This window comes from Hyperoodon ampullatus (assembly GCF_949752795.1).
Source record: "Hyperoodon ampullatus genome assembly, chromosome: 6".
In the NCBI taxonomy this organism is placed as follows: Eukaryota; Metazoa; Chordata; class Mammalia; order Artiodactyla; family Ziphiidae; genus Hyperoodon; species Hyperoodon ampullatus.
In genome coordinates this window covers 39,084,379-39,107,858 of record NC_136919.1, presented here as the reverse complement: position 1 = coordinate 39,107,858, position 23,480 = coordinate 39,084,379, and the positions used below count along the sequence as shown (strand labels likewise).

Sequence of the window (23,480 nt, the reverse complement as noted above, 5' to 3'; positions counted from 1 at the left end):
CTGAAAAATAAATAACGTGTTTTTTAGATATTCTGCCCTGTTCATCATTGCTAGAGGTATATGGGGTGCTTACCTTAACTTCCAGTATTCTGAACTAACAGTGAGGCCCAGGTTCACACACTGAGACCCCTTTAATCAAAACTGGGGTTTCTTGGTAGTTTTCAATATAAACATATGGCAATGGATGTTTACCCCTGGGGACATTGCTGCTAAGCCGGTCAACCTTTCTCTTGTTCTGAGAAAGGAACTGTACAAGGGAGAAAGTATAGTTCTGAGAAAGAACAACAAGCCCTGACATTCACCCCAGGAGTCCCCGGAATCTGAAACCTTCTAAAGTCATTCAAACCCCTAAAACGTGACACATGGGATTGAGGCTCAACCTGTGTGCACCACACAACCATGCTGACTGTTAAACACAGAAATGCCGTCAACGTCTGCCGCTGGGGTGGGGGCAAAGGTGGGGGACTGTGAACCCCACCCCCGGCCCAGCAACAACAACAGGGTTCATGAAGGTTAATGACCAGCCCATGGTGTGGAGGGGGACGTCTGTGGGAGAGGCCAGAGGCCACACTAGACCAGGATTTTGCCCAGCACACATTGTTTCTCACATGAACTTAAAGTGGTTTGTCTGGCAACTTTCTGAGCCCGCACATTTCAAAGTAGCCATGCGGATGTTATGGGGTGAACATTCACTCTTCCTAAGAGATACCCACCCCCCAACTGGGCCTCCCATCCTTATACTAATTTATCATTTTATTTGTCTCTGACAGGTGTACAGTAGATAAGGTGAACAGGGCAAATACCAAAAGAACAAAACCTTCTCAAAATTCAGACGTAGATCCTGGAATATTTAGAAGCAAATGCCATGATGTCTGGGATTTACTTTAAAATATTCCGGGGGGAAAAAAGTGAGAGCAGGTGAGGATAGATGAAATAAGAATGGTGAAATGCCAAAAAGTGTTGAAGCTGTGTGATAGGTACATGAGAGTTCATTAAATTATTCTCTCTATTTTGTGTGTATTTTTCCAAATGTCCATAACAAGGGTAATAAATAGGTAAATCCATTTTTTAAACTATCAAAATCCCCTTCAAAGTTAACTAGCTTTCCCAGGATCCCCATGCCAACAAAGGGGAAAGTGAGACTCAAACTCAGATTTTTGTTGTTGTTTTGCAAAAAGCTTCAAGACCAGAGTTTTTTGGACTACTTCCTGCTACTCCCCACAGTTCTAAAGATAAATGCCAAAAAAAGGAAAGTGCCAAAGGTATTACTGGGGGTACCAAACATCTTGCTTTCCGAAATCCTAGTTACCTTTATACACTTTTTATTTCAGTAAGTACCACAGGTTAAATATTAAAATTTTAAACACTGCTAAGTAAGAATGAATGACTGTCATCAGCTCACCTGTCGAAGGTCTCCAGTAGAGACACTAATGATAAGAGTTGGGATAATCATGAAGCAGGCATTGTAGAAAAGCACTCCATATTTCCCTAACTCCTGCAAAAACCAAGAAAACTCCACTCAATTTTAGAAATATGAAGCATCAGATTTCCTGGAGCCATTTATTTTATTTTTTTTCCCCTGAAGCTAATTATACAACCATGTACTTATGCAGAGTTAGAACATGCATTCTGACCAGCTCTGTATTGGAATATTTTCAGCAAATTTCTGATGTAAAATGCTTCATTTCAAGTGTACTGTGATTTCCAAAAAAAAATTTGTTTTATCCAAAAAATGACAGATAAAATGGATGGAGATGGATGGACTCCGAGGTTCCATCCATCTCTAACATTCTAATTGTTCTTTTTTTAAAAGCATGTTATTCAAAATGGGAAATCTGGAACAAAGTAAACAGCATTAACAATATTAATATAAACAGAACCCCTTAAAAACATCTGCTCTTTTTATTAAGGAACAGCAGGGTTAAAACACCAGGTATCTTGTTTTCTAATCTTGCATAAATTTAATTTTCTTTAGAGGCTACATCCACCACTTTCCATACAGGGTGACATACTGTGATTCTCAAAAGACAGCAAAACCAGTTTTGTAAAACTGCCACCATTAAAAAACAAATGGTAGTGCAGAAAAATACAGCGCAGATAAAAAAACAGCTCATAGGAATAAGCCTGTCCATCAGAGAGAACACCCTCACTCAACACAAAGAACTTGGAACAAAGAAACATATGCTTGGCCCATCCTCCAGAGCTTCCTGCACAGCTGGGGTGGGGGTGAGGGCTGGGAGCTCTGACCTGAGGGCAGCCACACCGAAGGAAAGCTCATCTGCCCACCCGCCCGTGACAGGACCTTATAAATTATCCATTCCAATCATCTCATTCCACAGATGAGGAAACTGAGGTTTGGAGAAGTGAAGGTTCCAGGTCACAATAACCAGTCAGCAGCAAAACTTGTATCTGTAACCCACATCTCCAGACTCTCAAACTACAGCTGCTTTCAGAATACTCCTGACTTCACATTGGTCACTGATGATGATGGTAAAAAAATCTTCTTCTAATTTTAATTTGCCTTTCAAAACAATCCCCTTTCTATATAGTATCCTGACTTTGCATCTAAAATAGTGCCCATTTTTCCCTTCCTACTTAATTTGCACCCAAACTTGGCAAGACAAGGAGTAACAAGAACCTATGCAGACAAGATAATTAAAAAGAAATTAGTCATCTGTAGATCATAACATATAAATTAAATTACATGTCAGCTTTACAAGTTCATTTTTTCATGTAATTTCAGTGGCCAGATGACAAAGCCTAAAAGCTAAAGGAGTGAAGATCTGGTACCTTTGGGTCCATTTTCTGTTTGGTATAAACACCATTCGCTGCTGTGAAGATATCATTCAGGAATACAAAAATATAGCCTTCCAAGTTAAAAGCAAGGTCAGAACTGGGAGGGAGAACACAGAGGAGTATGATTATTCAGAAACTCACAACTTGGCCTCAGACACTCTCTGTTTCATCTTTCCTAATCAAATCCATTTGTGATGCTAGTAACTACCTTTTCTCTGGCATATTTTCCCCCTGTATGGGGATGAATGGTTAATTCTTCTGCCCTGTCCCCAGACAAAAACAAAACCAGGCCTTCCGGAGGCTTAAACTTAATCACAACCGCTTAAAACCAGAGGGACATTAACCATCTTCCTTTGACTGCAAAGCCATTCTTTTGCTAACTGATAAATCGGCATGAGCCCTGCTTTTCTAAGAGGAGTGATTTGTTCAACCCACCTGTGGCTTTTCTTATTGTAGTAAATAGGGCCTTCCCCAGAGTACAGCCCTCTGGGGACAGCTGAGCAGTGACAGGGTAAAGGGGTCAAATGAGGAACTGACACCTCCATCTGGTCCCCAAACAGTCACGTCATCCACTAGCACCCCCACTATCCTGCCCATCAAAAAGGCAAGGCAGGGATCCATTCCTTCTCTGCAACTCCTCTAAGGCTCCTTTCTTCCCATTCTTTGAAGCATCTTCTCTTCAATTTCCATTTTAAATAAATAACACTAGTATAAAAATGTTCGGGGGGAATATGGCAAAGGGAGGAGAGAGTGAACAACAGCTAATCCCAGATGTGATGCGTTCACCTGCACTTGACCTTGCAAACAGTACCACACCTATGTCCAAATTCTTAAGTATATATTGTCAAGAAGGTTTCCTTTACCCTCTTTGGGTCAGTTTCTGGGGGCCTGCGAATTTAACTGACAACAGACAGAATAACAGGGAAAAATATACAAACTGTTTTAAATATTTTACATGCACAGGAGTTCACAGAAAAGAAATGAAAATCAAAGAAGTGGTCAGACTCTGGGGCTTAGATACCATTTTAACAAAAAAGAGGGTTTGGGTGTTAAGGAACAAATAAATTGTGGGAAAGGGACTAGGAAATATATAGGGGAAACTAGTGGAAGATAAGGGTTATTTTAATAAGGTTTGTTTATGCAGATTCATCTTGATGCTTACTCTCTGTCTCTGGTGATAAGAACTGCTTTTCTATTTCAAGTACAGGACCAAGGGACACCTTCACAAAGGCAAACTTATGGTCTACTTTTAGGCAGAAAAGGGAGGGCAGAGAACTCTTCCCACATCTGTTGATTCTAAATTGCCTTCAACTCAAAATAATGCTTATGCCAAAGTGGCATATATTGGAGTGGCATATCCTTATCCCCTTCAGTATCAAAATAAGATTATTTCTAACCAAAAAGAAGGAAATAGGCAAAAACTGCATCAAAATCTGAATGCAAATTAAACCAGATTTTGCTTGAGGCTTCCACTGGCATTATTTACCTACAAATATATGTGAGAATATAAATTAATTTTAGATCATCATAAATCATAATTATCTGGCTCAATCACAATAGAACCTCTGAAAATAAGGGTTTTCCAGATCTTTCCTACCCACATTCAGCTCAGTGTTAAGAAGAGTCTGCCATTCCCTAAGATGGCAAAGAGATGAATGAGCAAAAAAGTGAGGATTCCAGAGGAATGGAAAGGAAGTGTTACTCACTTCCTCAGAGAGCCTAAGGGGAATTCTTGGAGTTTTCAGGTCTCCTACTTGAGGGGGCCAGGAATTCCCAACATCATTTGTTTAGGTCAGTAGTGAAAGCACAGAAGTTTGATAAGAATTTACTTGTGTTATAAATGGGAGCAGATTCATGGTTAAGCCATGTGATTGTCATTTAGGGCTGGCTGTTCACAGACATTATATTTCAACTTTTGCTGGTCATGTGACTTGCTTTGGCAAATACAATGTAAGAAGAAGTAACACATCACTTCTGGGGAAAAGCTTGGAGAGCCAGCAGACAGTTCCCCACATGCCTTCTTCTCTTCTGGATGAGCAAGGAAACCCCCTTTAAGGCAGAGGTTCCATCACCCTGGGTCCCTAAGTAGCTACAATGGGCAGAGCGCTCCCACAGCATTCACTGATGTTAGTATGTATCTGGAGTGTGAGCAGAATATATCTGGTATGTTAAACAACCACGATGTAGGGGCTATTTGTTACAGCTGCCTAAACTGGCTCATCTGTTACCTGCATTTGATGAGTTAATTTGAGTGAGAGCAGAGAAGGGTGCGGTTACAGCTGGGCTGCAGCTAAGAACTGTGCTTGTTACCCACAGGGATATTATCCATTGTGTGGGTGCTGAGGAAGGGGAAAGCCGAGAATTACTATTCCAAGCTGGCTCTTGGGTAAAAGTTAGATGTTTTGGGGAACACTATTTACCCTTTCAGCTCACTAGAGTATCACCTATGAGCTGAATTCCTACTAACTGCTTCTGGAGATGTGCTTTCATACACACAGAGTCTGAAGTTCCATTCCTCATCAAAGACTTACATTTTTATAAACCAATTTTTGTAAAAGTCTTCAACTGGCTCTAAGTTAGTGGTTTTCAAACTGAGCTCCAAGAAACCTAGAAGAGAGAGGAGGCCCAGGGGAGACCTCAGCCCTGTGGGAGGAAGGCACTTTCAACAGAGCACCTCCCTTTTTTAGCTACTTCACGCATATGTTTTGTTTGAACAAAAGTCTTCATGACCAAAACAGGCTCTAAGTGTGGCTGCTTAATGTCTGTACCAGCACCATATCAGGCATGAAACACAGCACTGAAACCAAACAGGCCAGCTTTAAGGGGGCTGAGCTCAGCCACAGCTAGAATTGGAGAAGAGGAAGTTACAGATAAAAATGCAAATAATAAACCCTGGTCTAGGCAAGGGACTAAATACATTTATAACAATAATAAACATCATTATTATTGCTAATATCTATCACCAGCTGGCATGCTATATTTTTAATCAATTTCTTTTGCTTATTATCTGTTTCCACCAACCTGAATGAAAGCTCCATGAAGGCAAGGATTGTTCTCGGTCTTGTTAACTGCTGGATTCCTCAGCACATAGAATGATGCCTGGCATATAGTAAATGCTTCAACATGTTTTTGTTGAATTTGGCCACGAACTAGTGTACATCTTGGTTTATTATTATCTCATTTAATTCTCATAGTGATGCTATTAGGTGGATGATATTCTAATCTGCATTTCATAGTCAAAATAACTGGGGCACAGAGGCTAAATAGCTTGTTCTTGGTTATATAGCCAGTAAGTGAGGAGACTAGAATAAGGTTCTAGACATCCTGGCTCTGTAGCCCACACCTTATTTAATTTGCAATTAATGATCCAGAACTCTTGTTTCTAAATGAGTTAATGAAACTAGTTTAACTGAAATCCCTCCAACTTTTTCTTTCTTCCTTTCATTCACATAGGTTTTTCTTTTCTATTACAGTCGTCCCTCCATATGCACGGGGGACTGGTTCCAGTACGCCACACCCCCACGCCCTCCACATGCAGGTACCCAAATCTACGGATGCTCAAGACCCTTATATAAAATAATGTGCAGCGTCTGCATATAACCTACATACATCCTCCCATATACTTTAAATCATCTCTAGATTACTTATAACACCTAATACAATGTAAATGCTACGTAAATAGTTGCCAGTGCACAGCAAATCCAAGTTTTCCTTTAGGGAATCTTCTGGAATTAAAAAAAAATATTTTTGATCCATGGTTGGTTGAATCCACAGATGCAGAAGCCTTGGACACACAGGGCCAAATGTATCATTTATACCTTATAAATGAGGAAACTGAGGCACAGAGAGGCTAAGAAATAGCTGACAGAAGTTAAGTTTCAAACCAAGGAAGGTAACTGCACACATGCTTTAACCACTACGCTATAAAAGGAGTCCGAGTGCCTGCTTTCAAATGCAAACTTGGAGTCCTATTTCTGGTCAGGTATATTAATGAATAAGATAGTAGTCATGCACTGGTATTGGCTCATGTCCCAAACATTTAATGAGCGTATTCCACCCTTGGAAATATTGACCAATAAGGCATCACAGGATGATAAAACAAATCAGCTTACAACGGCTTTATAAATCTGTTATTCTTCTTAGTCAAATGCCTAAGAACTTTTCAAAATTCTTTGTAAAATTTTTATATTGAAGACAAACATTCAGTAATAAAAGTATACAGTTTGCTCCTTTTTATGAAGAAAAGATGTATTAATACCTTATAATGCTCACTCTATATATTTCTCAGAAATGTTCTGGCCAACTTGGAACCCAGTTTGACTTTCACAGGAACACATGGGGATTCCACTAACGTCAACAGATTTGTCTCTTGGCTGCTCAATTCAACTGCAGCCAGATGGAAAATGAAAAATGAGGAGGGGGCCAGGCCTATTGTCAAAGACACAAAGGAGTTATTGAGCAGAAATAGTCCAAAGTCTTACCCAGCTGCTATGAAAGCTCCAAGAATGATGGCAAAGACACTGACAATGATGTTCAAGGAATACTGTTTCCTGTAATAAATAAATAGCAGATGGATGGATAGGTAGGCAGACAGATGGATAGATGGATGGATAGATAGATAGATAAGGAAAGGAGGAGGAGAGGAAAAACTATAGATTATATTTTTAAAATAAACTGCAGGGCTTCCCTGGTGGCGCAGTGGTTGAGAATCCGCCTGCCGATGCAGGGGACACGGGTTCGTGCCCGGGTCTGGGAAGATCCCACATGCCGCAGAGCGGCTAGGCCTGTGAGCCATGGCCACTAAGCCTGTGCGTCCGGAGCCTGTGCTCTGCAACGGGAGAGGCCACAACAGTGAGAGGCCCGCGTACCGCAAAAAATAAATAAATAAATAAATAAATAAACTGCAAACAGACATTGTTAACAGTTTTATAGCTAATATCTAATGGACAATGCTTTATGTAAAAAGAGTACTAAAGGTAACTTAAATGGCTTAGGAAATCAGACCAAATTTACTTTATTTCTTAAGTAGTTGTCTTAATCTAATTACAGATGTATTTCTCTGTTCTCACTAGAAAGACGCTGGGACGAAATGCAGAAGAGCTCCTGCTGGTGGGTCTAGTTGGTATATACTTTTATCAAGCATCCAAAGATTAAGATAAAATTCAATAGTAAAACTTAAAACAGTGGGCCATCATCCAAATTTCATCCTTAAATAATCTGCACAGCAAAATCAAGAATCACCTTTTTAGATGTCAGCCTGAGTATCTTTATGAGAAATTTTTAAACCAACATTATAAAAATTTATTTATTCTGATGTTACATCATAATTACTGCATCAGAATGAATTTCCCTGATTTTCTGCACTCCTATTCTATACTATATACGTGGACAACTTTTCCTCTACATCCCAAAATCAGTGTATATTCCATCTGGCTCAGGAAACAGATTTACATCTGTTTTGGGGTTCTTTGTCTTTTTTTTTTTTAATAATTTTTGACCACACACACATTTTATTTATCTAGTGTAAAATTATAATTGTTTTTAAAAAACACTCATTACATTCTTAGGGAATCATGGAAATAGGAGACTGCTTTTAAGTGAACAAACCATTTGCCCTTAAGTTGTTGCTACTAGCACTTCAAATCAACTATTTGAAAAGATGACTAGATGTTGAGAATTTGCTAGGTAAAAATAATGTGGGGTGTGGGGAAAGGACACCAGAGGAAAAGAAGAAAAACAAAAATCACCCGAGTATGATGGTTTCCAGGAGTAAAGTAAGTGGAATGGTAAATTTCCTGAGCACGGTGAACATCGGCAAGCTGTCAGGAAAAGATTCAAGTATAATATCATCAGACACCAAGTATTTTTTTAATGCCTTACATTTTTAATTAAGCCCATTAATTTTCCAAATTAAATATAAGGAATTAACCTTAATTATCACATATGTTACTAATAAATCATATTAAATAATAAAAAGAAATGAAGATTTAATAATTTCACGCCACTTTTACTTACTAAAAATTCAAAACATCATACTATCCAACTACTACAAAGTTTGTGCTAAAAGATTATATGCAATGTGAACCAATACAGCCTCTGACAAATCAAGTTGGGACTATGTATGGACAGTCATTAAATGATCCTAACCTAGGACCTAATTACTTCTTTTTTTTTTTTAATTTATTTAAATTTATTTATTTTTGGCTGCGTTGGGTCCCCGCTGCTGCGCACAGGCTCTCTCCAGTTGTGGTGCACGAGCTTCTCATTGTGGTGGCTTCTCTCGTTGCGGAGCACAGGCTCTAGGCGTGCAGGCTTCAGTAGTTGTGGCACATGGGCTCAGTAGTTGTGGCCTACGGGCTCTAGAGTGCAGGCTCAGCAGTTGTGGCGCACGGGCTTACCCGCTCCACGGCATGTGGGATCTTCCCGGACCAGGGCTCGAACCCGTGTCCCCTGCATTGGCAGGCGGACTCCCAACCACTGCACCACCAGGGAAGCCCAGACCTAATTACTCCTTGCTGGGAAACTTACCCTAAGATAATAACCCAAAGGAAAGAAAAAAAATCATGCACACAAACATGTTCATTACAGTAATGTCTTTGGGAAAAACATCAGAAACAACCTGAATATCAAACAACGCAATGATTAAATAAATTATGATAAATCCACTTGGGAGAACATTATACATTAATTCTATAATATAAAACTTTACCACTCTTGAAAAACGAATGTTAAATAAATCAAGGAGGTGACAAAACTATGTAGAGTCTACAACTGTAATAAAATACATTCTGTATATGGAAAAAGACTGAAAGTGAGTATTTAAAATAGTATGTTAGAGGATAAAATTATGGGTAATTTTTCTCTAAAACTTTATGTAATGAGGCCACATTCACTGCCTTTCAAAAATACTTATGAATCTTTCACCCACTCTCAAAACCCAGAGATTCCGGGACACAGCTCAATGCACAGCCACAGACTGCCAGGGCTGGAAAAACACAACTCCATCTGCTTCCAATGTGACCCTGAGAAGATGGTGACCAAAGAAAGGAAAGTCAGAACCACAGCGTTTAGGGGGTGGGGTGGGCAGCTCCTCCTGACCAGACCTTAGGAGGGGTTTCACACTACAACCAGAGAGCAGTGCAGAAAGAATTTTCAGGAACTTCACTTAAAAATGTCTTATGAGGGGCTTCCCTGGTGGCACAGTGGTTGAGAGTCCGCCTGCCGATGCAGGGGATACGGGTTCGTGCCCGGTCTGGGAAGATCCCACATGCTGTGGAGCGGCTGGTCCCATGAGCCATGGCCGCTGAGCCTGCGCGTCCGGAGCCTGTTCTCCGCGACGGGAGAGGCCACAACAGTGAGAGGCCCGTGTACCGCAAAAAAAAAAAAAAAAAAAGATAGTCAATATCGTTAATCATCAGGGAAATGCACATCAGAACCACAATAAGATACGACATCACAACCACTACGATAGCTATAATCAAAAAGATAGACAATAACAAATGTGGCAAGAATGTACAGAAATTGTAACCCTCGTACACTGCTGGTGGGAAAGTAAAATGGCACAGCCACTTTGGAAAACAGCTGGGCAGTTCCTCAAAATGTTAAACACAGAATGGCCATACCCCAGCAATCCTACTCCTAGATATAGACCTAATCAATAGCAATTCTGTTCTTCCACTTCATCAGGCCAAAAACCATGAAGGCATCTTGGTCTTTCTTTTTCTCATACCCTACATATTATTCATCAGGATACTGTGTTAGCCCTTCCTTCTAAATATATCCAGCACCCAGACTATGGCCTCAACCTCACACTAAAAATAACCAGGGAATCCTTGGAGAAATGGCAGGAAAAGTCCAAATAAATCTGGGACATCATGTGCCAGGAAGCAAGGAAGTAATCAAAGACTACTGGGGCCCTAGAACATAGGAGTCAACTCAAAGAGGTTCCCACTGACCTGAGATGATATAATTTGAGCATCAAAAGAAGTATTTATATAATGAATTAAAACATTAAGTAAATGAAACAAATAGAATAATGGAACAGAATAGAGAGCCCGGAAATATACCCACACAAATATATTCAACTAATCTTTGACAAAGGAGCAAATACAATTCAATGGAGATAGACTAGCCTTTTCAACAAATGGTGCTCAAACAACTGGACATCTACACGTAGAAAAACCTGAATCTAGACACAGACCTTATACCTTTCACAAAAATTAACTTCAAAATGGATCATACACCTAAATGTAAAACATAAACTTCTGGAAGATAATGTAGGAGAAAATCTAGATGGCCTTGGGTTTGGCAATGAGTTTTTAGATACAACACCAAAAGCACAATCTGTGAAAGAAAAAATGATGGTGGAGCTTCATTAAAATCAAAACTTCTGCTCTGAAAGACAGTGTTAAGAGAATGAAAAGACAAGCCATAGACTGAGAGAAAATATTTGCAAAATGCATATCTCATGAGGGACTTGTTTCAAATAAATGAAAATGCATGAGTTAATAATGATGGTAAAAAACAAAACAAATAAAAAACAACAACTCACTATTGAAGGTGACAGGACACTAATTTATTACTCTGAACATTTATAAATAAAGCTTTATCCTGCCTTTCCTGTATGATATGGTGAATGAAAGTTTGTATTTATTGAGGAAGTTTAGACAATTAATGTAGAAGGGGTGATATAGTTAGAAAATCATCATTTTTCAATTTGAAATGAAATAATGGATCTAGACAATGATCATCAATAGAGGCTAAAACCATTAGATGAAAAATTGATGGGAAACATTCTAATGAAGGGACCAGACTGACCCCTTAAAATCATTAAAAGTGGAACTGATCAATTAAATATCATTAAAGGTGGGATAAAACATTATGTGTCCCATGAGGTGATGCAGTAGAAGGAACCCAACATCACCAATAAACCTATGTTGCCTGAAAAATTGAATCTGAATCTGATCAAGCCTCTAGGACCAACTACCAGTTTATGGAAAATAGGGGAGACAGAGAAACATACTACATAACACCACGTATAAGCAATCTTCCTTCCTTCCTCCTCAGTCTCACTTGCTGAAAGCCCCCACAGCACCCAAGAAGCCTTCATCTTACCTCTTCTGCTATGCATGTAGAGAAATGTTGAAGAACACTTGTAATAAAGATGTTTGTAAGATCACTAAAACAAGAAGTCCTCATCTGTGAGGCAGAGACCCCCAGTGCAGCTGGGCAGCTATGAGGGTAACTGAAGGCATCCCCACACTGCAGGTGGGCTCAGAGACAGGGCAAGAGGATATGTGGCAACACAGCAATAGCACCTACCACAGGGAGTTTTAATACAAATTTAAGACAATTAAGGAAAATTGACTGTCCTAATCCCAGAAGGAAACAACAAAACAACCAAAATACGTAACTAAAAACAGTATTGGACATTTTGTTTTTCACAACAACCACAATCTGTCCTTTCCAAACAAGAGTGAAAGGCAACAGGCCTAATTTCACATTTCTCAGTTTTATACATACTTTCTCCTTCTGGTCTACCTCCTACCTGCCATTTTTCTTTTCTCCCTATACAAACAGGTTTCCTTCCATTACTGTCACCCTTTGGTCAGACTTTATTTTCCCATTATTCATATCTTTTTCATAAGGTTTGTCACCCTAATGTGTGTTCATTAGTCTACATATTTCACATCATGCTTTCCAATTTATAGGATGACTTGGTCTTTGTACACTTCTATTTTCATTTTTGCAGTGACTTTTAACAGAGTAGTCAAAGGACCATAAAATAAATGCAAATGCAGATTTCAGAAGTATATATCACATACTTGAAAATAACGTCTGTCATTTATTTCTCCTTGTACCAAGCCTGACCTACACCAAATCTGACAGAATATTCCTGCTTTTATAAAACTGTGATGAAACCAAAAGTTACACAGAACCATGTTCGTATAAATGAATCTTCCTGAATAAATCATACCTTCTCTATCTTGATTTCTATAGATCTCACATTCTATCTTCAGACTTGAACATAAAGAAAAATATATCAGCTTTTTAACATTTCTAAAGCATTATCAAATTAAATTCAAAACTCTACCTTATTTTCTTAAAATATGGAATATTATTGTCTTCTATATGTAGCCCAAGCAATATCTTGAAAAATCAAAGCTGGTCTTTGTGACACTAAAAGCAAACAAGTGAAGACTCCGATAAACCATTATCCTGCACTCTACCTTAATTTACTTGTGCTTGATAATCCACTTATGTGGTTTCCAACGTAGAGGAGAGGCAGAGGAAACAGCTTCAATAAAAAAAGAAAGAATATTTGGTTAGTACTCTAATAACATTTTCTTTCATATATAAAAATGGTGACATTCACTCCCCATCAGTAAGCAAATCATTCTGAGTTCCTTTCCTTGCAATGACTAAATTTTCCAGAATCCAGAACACATCATGAGTTTCTCCATGTGATCAAAAAATAGGTAGGAAGTGATATCCATAATCATGGTGGTGGTGTGGAGGCTGGATAGAAATGGAATTCTTGACCTTGCCCACATTAGTAGACTATTTCCCTAAAAGAAAGCTCTAAACAAGCACCTCTCTTAGGTGGAGATCCCTAGCCAGGTTGGTGAGTTGAGGATGGGTGTTTATCGCTGATAAACTATATAAATATAGTTTATGAATGAGATTCAGAAGGCCATTGAAAAAGTATGCAAACTTCTGTTATCTATGCATATATGCACTTTTCTGGACAAAGGCAAAGGTCTATATCCCATTGATGTGTCACACAGTTGGTGACACTTTCAAAAAGTTGTGTATATGGGGCTTCCCTGGTAGTGCAGTGGTTGAGAGTCCGCCTGTTGATGCAGGGGACACGGGTTCATGCCCTGGTCCAGGAGGATCCCACGTGCCACAGAGCGGCTGGGCCCGTGAGCCATGGCTGCTGGGCCTGCGCGTCTGGAGCCTGTGCTCCGCAAAGGGAGAGGCCACAATAGTGAGAGGCCCGTGTACCGCAAAAAAAAAAAAAAAAAGTTGTGTATACTGGCCACATTACTTTGGAGTTACTTTATTTGTTTTAAAGGCCTAGAATAATTAAATATCTACCAAGGTTAAACAATGTAGCTTGTACTTGAATTAGGTTTACTGAGCTCTGAGCTCCTGAATTATTTTCTGATTGTTAAGAGAAATATTATTCAGAACACACTGAAAAAGAGACAAAATGTAACACCTAGTCTTCCATAAATAAAAAAAAATCCCTTCATAAGCTCATACGATAACTTTTAAGAACTTTTTAACTAATATAATACTCCATAGCTATCAAGATGACTCCAACATTTCTTTTTCCACTAAAAAGACACTAAGCGTGCAACTCAGATATCTTTTGAAAGATTTTTAAATACCATGTGTCATCTGCAAAAAAGTTACAGAATTTCTTTATTAGGAAATTTGCTCAAGAAACATAAGCAAGAAAATAGATCCAGGACCTTCCCTTTTATTCATCAACATTGTAAATGAAAATTGTTTGGGCCTGCCATATCAGTAAACAAAGGATGTTGCAGCCTGATGGCTTGATAGCCACTACAGCCCCCCTGAAAGTGAGCCCTGAGGGAACTCAGGATGGAGACAAACAGGCTGCCCACTGCCAACCCCTCAGTCACTGCAGTCACCCCCATGGTGCACCCTGAGGAGACTCAGGATGGAAAGGAAGAGGATACTGGTCCCAGATAGCTAAGGTCACATCAAAGGAATAATTTCAATGAGCCCAGACTCTTGCATCTTCCCATACATAGAAAAGCACTAAATTCATTAGCTTGAGATACTATCTGGCTTTCTTTAACTAACAATAATCTTTTGAAGTTCCAGCTACCTGGTCTTTTTTGCAAAAACTCCTGTATATGCTGGCCCTTCCCTCACCTCTTGGGAGCAGTCCCTCAGAGCCACCTGAGCTATCTGAGAGACTGCCTCCTGGGCTTAAGTCCTCATTTTGTCCACAAAATAAAACATAATTCTCAACTTTTACGTTGCACATTTTTTTTCAGTCAACAACATTCTGGTTAACAGTGTACAACTGACTCAACAATCACACGGCTGGTGATATTACAACTTTAGAGGTTCTTAGGTGTTGAAGAGAATCACTTGTCCCTATTTCCATATACAATTCAAAATAAAGACAGTACTGACTTCTAGTTTCTGCTAACCATGGGCTAAATTACTTGTGCTAATTCCCCTGCTGATTAATTAATGCATTAATTAATCAACTTTATAATTTGATAAGTTAGAGATGCCTGTTTTGAATTCCAAGGGAACACTAAAAGAACTGAAACAGAGGAGTTCCACTGTGCACAATTAAACACTTTAATTCACCAGTAAGATTTAACTAATTAAAATTTTAGGCACCTATGGGAATTCCCTGGCGGTCCAATGGTTAGGGCTCTGCACTTCCACTGCAAGGGGCATGGGTTCTATCTCTGGTCAAGAAACTAAGATCCCGAATGCCACTAGGTGCAATCAAAAAAAAAAAAAATTTAGGCAGCTAATCATACAGCCTCAAAATACATAAAACAAAACAAAAAACCTGGCAGAAATGCCAAGAGAAATAGACAAATCCATAATCAGACATAATGGCTGTAGCAATATCTCTCTTCTCACATACTCTTAAAATGTGACTTTGACACTCCCTTCCATCCAGAGGTAGTGTCTGTGTCCCTACAGCAAAAGGCAACTGGAACACAGAAAAAAGGCATCTCAAAAAAACCTACAGCAAACAATACACTTAATGGCGAAATATTAAAAGTTTCCCCTTTGAGATCAGACAAAAATGCCCAGTATTTCCATTTCTATCAACACTGCACTGTAGGTCCTGTGCTATACAGTAAGGCAAGTAAAAGAAATGAAAGTTAGAATGTTGCAGATACAAAGACAATATACAAAAGAAAGATAAAAATATGTAGCTGAGAAGTGGAATATGTCCTGCCATATCAGCAAACAAAGGATGTCACAGTCACCAGCCATTGCAGCCACACCTTTGCAGCCACAGCCTATGGTGAGCTGGTGAGCCCTGAGGAACTCAGGATATAAAAACACAGGATACTGGTCCCAGATAGCTGAGCTGCATATCAAAGGAATGATTTCAGTGAGCCCAGACTCTTGCATCTTCCCATATATAGAAAAGCTCTAAATTCCTTAAGTTGACATATCCGGTTTTCTTTAATTAACAATAATCTTTTGACGTTCAGACCACCTGCCCTTTGTTGCAAAACTCCTATATGTCCTGGGTCCTCACCTCACCTCCTCTGAGCAGTTCTCTCACAGTTACTTGAAATGCTGCCTCCCAGGCTTGAAGTACTAAAAATTCCCGCCGAATAAAATATAACTCTCAACTTTTACATTGTGAATAATTTTTTAGTGGATATACTTCTAACTTTCCAAATAATCTGGGGGTTTTTTGGCCGTGCCATGCAGCATGCGGGATCTTAGTTTCCTGACCAGGGATCAAACCTGTGCCCCCTGCAATGGAAGTGTGGAGTCCTAACCACTGGACTGCCAGGGAATTCCCCTGTTTTTAAAAGATACATGCAATAGCCAAAAAAAAAAAAAAAAAAGATGTACCTCAGAACAAATCTAATAAAAACTGTTAGAATTCTATAGAGAAAATCATAAAACTTTACTGAGGGCAGTTAAAGAAGGGGTATGTATACCATGTACATGGATTGAAAGATTCAATACTTTAAAGATGTCAATTCATTCCAAATTGCGTTAGAGCTTCAATGCAATTCCAGTCAAAATCCCAAAAGGTTATTTTTCATGAAACTTGACAACCTGCTTCTAATATTCACATAAAAATGTGAAGAACCAAGAACTTAGGAGGAAAGACTTGCTCTACCAGATAGCAAGATTTTGCATAAAGCAATAGTAATTACGACTGTGAGGTAATGGTGCAGAAACACAAATAGACAAATGAAAAAGCATGGAGAGCTTAGAAACATATGTGAAATAGTACCATGATATAAGTGGCACAATATTAAGGATAAACTTTTCAGCTGAGTCTGTGACAAATGAAAAAATAAATGAAATTGTACACCATTACCTCACACCATGCACAAAAATCAACTCCAAGCAGATTAAAAACCTAACTCTGAAAAACAATATATCTTTTATCTAGAAAAATATCTTCATAACCTCAGAGTAGGGAAGAATTTCCTAAATAAGAAAAATAGTGATTAATTATTAAGGAAAAGACTGATAAAATTTAACTATTTTAAAAGTAAGATTCCTTTTCATGATAAGGAATACATGATAAAGGAATACAAGATAAATACATAATAAAGAAAATAAAAAGATATGAAACAGAGCGGGGAAATATATTTGTAATGCTGTGTATAACTAAGAAGAGGACTATCATTAATATATTTTTTAAAACTCCTACACAAATCAGTAAGAAAAAGACATCAACCCAACAGAAAAATGGGCAAAAGTCTTGAACAAGTATTTCACAAAAGAGGATATCAAAATGGGCACTAAAAAATGAAAAGGCACTCAACCTCATTAATAAACAGGGAAATGCAAATAAAAGTCAAGAAGATGTCATTATGCACCCACCAGATCAGCACAATTTAAAATGATTGGCATACCAAGGATTGGCAAGAATGAGGAGCAATAGGGACCTTCACGCACTTTCGTCAGGAGTGGGAACTGGTACAACCACTTGGGGGAACAGTTTGCCATTATCTACTCAAGTTGACAATATGCTCACCCTAGGAGTCAGCAGTTTCACTTCTTGATAAGCTTCCCAAAAAACCCACGCACATGTGCTGTTTTGGACTGAACTGTATCTGCTCAAAATTCACATTTTGAACCCCTAGCCCCCAGGTGACTGCATGCGAAGATAGGGCCTTTAAGGCGGTAATTAAGGTTAAATGAGGTAATAAATGTGGGGTCCTAATCCAATAGGACTTGTGTCCTTATAAGAAGAGGAAGGGACACCAGGAGTGCATAGGCACAGAGTAAAGGCCACATGAGGTCACAGTGAGAAGGCAGCTGTCTATATGCCAAGGAGAGAACTCTCATCAGAAACCAACCCTGTTGGCACCTTGATCTTGGACTTCCAGCCTCCGGAAGTGTGAGAAAATAAATTTCTGTTAAGCCACCTAGTCTGTGGTATTTTGTTATGGGAGCCTTAGGTGACTAATACTTGTGCATCAAGATCCAACTATCAGTATGTTCAGAACAGTACTTTTTATTTTTCTAGGGCCCAAACGAGAAACAACCCCAATTACCATAAACAGTAAAACAGATAAATAAATTGTAATATATTTATACAATGAAAATAAAATACAGCTACACACAACAATGTGGATGACTCTTACCAACATAATATTAAGTGAAAGAAGCAAGATACAAAAGAATATATAGAGTTTAATTCCCTTTATATAACATCCCAAAATAGGCAAACCTAAACTACAGAATTCAAGGATACATACAAATTTAGAAAACTTACAAAGAAAGCAAGAAAATTATTACTACAAAAGTCAGAATAGTGGGTAAAGAAGGATTGTGTGATCCCATCTCATGACGTAGGTAATGATTACAAGGGTAATTATTCATTCAACTACACAGTCATGTATGATGCCTTTTTTCCTATGTCTAGATCATATTTCACAATTGTTCAAAGTATTTAAAAATTATATCATAAGCTAAGTGTAAGCAACCCCAACAATATTCTGATTTTTCTTTTGATGATTGGGTTAATACCTTTCCTATACTTCAATATTTTGTTTTTCTCTTTTTGTGGATGTCCCTGATTATTGATGCAGTAAGCATGTGCTTAGTCGACCTGATGAATAATCCAGAGCTAGATGCCAGTGTTTTTCCAGGCCTGAGAGACATGGCAGTGAACAAACCATGTGAGGTCCTCACTCTCAAGGAACTGCAGTCTGATTTAACCTCCCTAAATCCAAAAATGTCACCATGATCGATTTAATACCACCTGTCGTATGGGATTGCTCTAGGAATTAAATGTCTGGCCTCATGCATGTCACTCAGCAACTGTACAATAAAAGTTAGTTCCGGGGCTTCCCTGGTGGCGCAGTGGTTGAGAGTCTGCCTGCCAATGCAGGGGACACGGGTTCGTGCCCCGGTCCGGGAAGATCCCACATGCCGTGGAGCGGCTGGGCCCGTGAGCCATGGCCACTGAGCCTGTGCGTCCGGAGCCTGTACTCCGCAATGGGAGAGGCCACAACAGTGAGAGGCCCGCGTACTGCAAAATAAATAAATAAATAAAAAAGTTAGTTCCATTCCACATTCCCAGGAAGGAATGGCAGGTCTCATGTTTCTAGTTCCACCGTGGAAAAAAAACTACGTATATCAAAATGTGTTTATTCATCATTCTACTCACAACTGTTATCAATCCAAGCTAAAAATGAAAATTTAAAACAGGGATCAACAAATTGGGAGGGCCCAAGAGATAAATCTAACCCATCTTTTATTTATGCAAATAAAGTTTTATTAGAACACAACTACACTGATTCATTTATATACGTATCATCTACAGCTGTTTTCATAGTACAGAGCTGAATAGCTGCAGCAGAGATGGTCTGGCCCACAAAGCCTAATTATTTGCTATCTGGTCGTTTACCAGATAAGCCTGCCAATTCCTGTTAGAAAGCTTTGCCATTTCAGAAGACACATAGTATTTATTTAATATCCATTGCTAAGCACATACTTTTACTATTATTATGTTACATTAGTGGACCACTGAATGATATGAAATCTTTACTAAGAAGTTTCTACCCATTGCCAGCAGGAAGCACATGTGTACAGAAGCGGACCTGTACTCTTAAGATCAATTTGTAATTCTATAGCATTTCTACATCTTCCATCATAGCTATATGTACTTTCCATCACATACCTTAATAGGAATTTTCTTGTCAAAATCAGGGAAGTGAATTACTTTATTTAGCTTGGACACATATAGCATCATTATGGTAACTGCCATCTAAAGAAAAGGGGAGAGAAAAACTTCAGCAAAATATCTGGAAAGACTATTTGAGGTACAAACACATCATCAAAAGAAAAGAGATTCACCAAAAATATATATATATCTGAAAAGTCCATTTTCTAGGTTCCAAAAAAATTATCATTCCTTGAAATATTAAAATTGTTTTTCTTGCCACCGTATAGATTGCACCAGAACTATAGGCAAAAAGTATAACATCAAATATAACATATATACGACATCTCAAGGGGCTCAAGGAACGTCAACAGTGGGAAAAAGGAATGGTGTCCCCAAAACTGACCAGAGTGACCACAGGCGGTGAGGCTGCTTGTTGATCCTGGACCATCCTTCCTATGTACTGAGCATATGGTCACCTTACCCCAGAAAGTAAGTGTGGGGATGAAAGGAAGGGGTAAGGGAGGCAAACTCCACACATAAACATATTTTGTAAAGTTTAATATTTCTATAACACAAAAGTCAAATTAAGAGCAAAACAAACTTTAAAAGGGATTTATTTTTCTCTCCAATCTAGCCGGTGTTGCAAAAACATCTCATTCAAATGCTATTAATCTGGATTACACCAGGTATATCAGAAATACTCCAGATTATTATTATAAAATAAAAAGTTTTAATATCTTTCTACACAAATTTTAGAACTTACTTTTCTCCACATTAGGATGCAAAAATTTAAGGTCTCCTTCAAAATGATTATCATGGATGCAAAAATTTAAGGTCTCCTTCAAAATGATTATCATCCTAAACCTTGAGCCTGAGTGTACAAACTTAATACTTATAATAGATTTATATAACTCAAGCCCACCCTGAATTATAATTGTAGTTTGTATATATGACTTACTTTATAATTCTTACAGAAATATACCAACACTTATTTAAAATATTCTACAATTCAGACTTTCTAAATTTGGTCTGCTGGCTTCTTCCCCCACAAATTGCAAATCATAAACGTTTTTACCTTAATAGAGTACAATCCAGTGAATTTATTTGCCTTGGGCATTACAAAGGGCACATTACCACATATTATTGATCTATTAAAGTACTTTTTAACATATTTTCACTCTGAACCATAAAGATATAAATTTTTTGACCTTAAGGAAAGATATTGTTTCCTCATGATTTTTTTTCTCCCTAAAACGATGTGCAAAGAGTACCTTATTAGCAAAACATTTAACTAGAATAATGTTTAATCATATAAATTCCAGATTCACAATTTAAAATTTAGTTAACAGATACAATTTTTATAATTTTAAGTTTTTCTCCTTATAAACTAAAGGAAAATGAAAACAAAAAAACTTTGGTGCCTGTTACCATGTGCCTACTAGAAATCATCAGCATATGACCAAAAAAGTAAAAAAGCCACAAATTAATATTAATGGAAAATTTCAGAAACAGCCAAATGGGGTAAGTTTGAAAGTTTATCCAAGTTTATCCTTACACTTGAGAACAAACATCACAAACTTCAGGAAGGAAACTGTTTTGTTCGGCCCGTAGAGAGTTTTATGAAAATATGAATCTGCTGCCACCATTTACAAATTAGGGGGTTTGATGTAAAAATTAGATTTCCCTGATCCCTAGTGGGCCTCACCTCATCTCCCTAACCCTTTTCTTCTCAGGCACAGTGGCTTAAACTGTGCACACTCATCTGTTACCCAGCAGACCTTGGAGGCTTTCAGTCTGCTGCCCCCTTGCTTTAGAGTAATTAAATTCTATTAAGGAAGTTAAAATTAGTTGTTTTTTCCTACAAATACAACTGTTCTTAAATTGTAAAATGAAATAAGATGTATGTCAATACTTCATGTTGTTTCACCAAAAGTACCATGGTCCTCTGCCAGCTGAACAAATTCGTAAACCACAGTCTTAAACAAAAGCACTTAAAATTTCATCATGTGTACTGACAACTAATTAAGAGGGTAATTTTTTTTTTCACTTACCTGTCCAATTCCAAGCACAGTTGGTGATGGGAAACTACAAAGAACATAGAATAACAAATAATATTAGCAACTGATAAAAAAAGTTGAAGACAATATACAACACATAATGATAGGAGTTATTAAAAAGTCTTAGACTTTTTTTTCAGTCTTAGTGAAATTGTCAAATTTGTTCACTTTTCATTTGTTCATTTCTTTTCCATTTTTTAAACTGATCATTGCTAAACTTGGCAACTTCTATTGCCCCTTGAGGCAGACTGTCATATTAACAAACAACACAATTGTATATGTAGAAAGCTAAAGTAATCTGGGGATAAATTACTAGAAATAATAAATAACTTTAGCAAGGTTACTGGATACAAGATGAACACACACAAAAAATCATTTCTATGTCTATATATCATAAAAACATAAAGAACATAAAATTTTAAAGGTATTCACTTACAATAGCACCCAAAAAACATCAAGTAACACTAACTGGATATTTTATGGTAATAAGGAATCATTTTTACTTTTTTAGGCATGAAATAATATTGGGGTGGTAGTTTTTTTTTTTAAACACATAAGTCCCTCTTATCTTTCAGAAATTCATATTGAAATGCATATGACATTTTAATACATTTAATACATTTTTAATTTGCTTCAAAATAATCTTGGGGGAGAGGTTGGGATTGAGAGGAGGAGTGATATAAATTTAACAAGGTTGTTGAAACTGGATGATGGCTACATGGAGATTCATTATACGGTTTTCCTTTTTTCAAAATAATATACCCAGGTACAAATCTAATAAAAGATTTCTAAGAAATACCTCTACATGTAAAACTATAAATCAACATTTAAAAAATTAAAGAAGCCCTAAATAAATTTCATGGATTAGAATCAATATTGCAGTGAACCATTATCCACAAACTGACCTATAAAATCAAATCTCTCTGTAAAAACACGAGCAGGTATTTTGTGGAAACTGACAAACAGATCCTAAGACTGAATGCAAAGGCAAAAAGCAAACATGATCCAAGATAATCCTGAAGAAAAACAAAGTTGGAGGAATGACTCTATGTGATGCCAGGATTCTTTTTTTTTTTTTTGGCTGCACCACACTGCATGCAGGGATCCTAGTTTCCTGAACAGGGACTGAACCTGTGCCCCGCAGTGGAAGCATGGAGCCCTAACCACTGGACCACCAGGGAAGTCCCCAGGATTCATTTTAAAGTTACAATAAATGAGAGAGTGCGGTATTTGCACAATGATAGTCTAACAGGACAAAGCAAGAGAACACAGATGGGGACAGATACATAGCTTTATGGAAACCTGATTCATGACAAAGATGACCATGCAAGCAGTAGGGAAAAGATGGTCTTTTAACAAATGGCCCTAGGTAACTGGAATCAGAATCTTAACCCCTACCTCATACCATACTTAACAAGGTAGCCCATCACTTCACCGGGCTCACTCACTTTCCAGCCCTTCACTGGCTCCCAGTCATTCTCTCAGTCCACTAAAAAAGGGGGAATATCACCTAAAAAACCACCACCACCACCACCACCAACAATAACACCTCAGCCCTCAATCTGTATGTCAAAGGGAAACATACTTATTTCAGATAGGGTAAGAAAAGAATAAAGAATCAACCTACCTTATCAGAGAAAACTGAATGACTGGACAGCACCACTGTGAGAATAAAATGAACTCTAATGGATGCCAGATGTGTCACCCAGACACCCTCTTCTGGACTGAAGCACTCATTC

At 38.1% G+C, this 23,480-nt stretch overlaps 1 protein-coding gene across 2 annotated transcripts in view; it reads right to left on the bottom strand.

The window, feature by feature from the left end:
* Window positions 1-23,480, bottom strand: part of SLC35D2 (solute carrier family 35 member D2) — a gene marked incomplete at its 5' end in the record, with an annotated part of 52,407 nt that overhangs the window by 14,264 nt on the left and 14,663 nt on the right. The window contains 7 exons of one of the 2 annotated variants that reach the window (XM_079706341.1): window positions 1,403-1,495; window positions 2,791-2,893; window positions 7,278-7,346; window positions 8,544-8,615; window positions 13,026-13,093; window positions 19,700-19,786; window positions 21,736-21,769. In XM_079706341.1, coding sequence (XP_079562467.1) covers window positions 1,403-1,495; window positions 2,791-2,893; window positions 7,278-7,346; window positions 8,544-8,615; window positions 13,026-13,093; window positions 19,700-19,786; window positions 21,736-21,769 — 526 coding nt within the window. The remainder of the gene's footprint in view (window positions 1-1,402; window positions 1,496-2,790; window positions 2,894-7,277; window positions 7,347-8,543; window positions 8,616-13,025; window positions 13,094-19,699; window positions 19,787-21,735; window positions 21,770-23,480) is intronic. The other variant, XM_079706342.1, reaches the window with a different exon arrangement.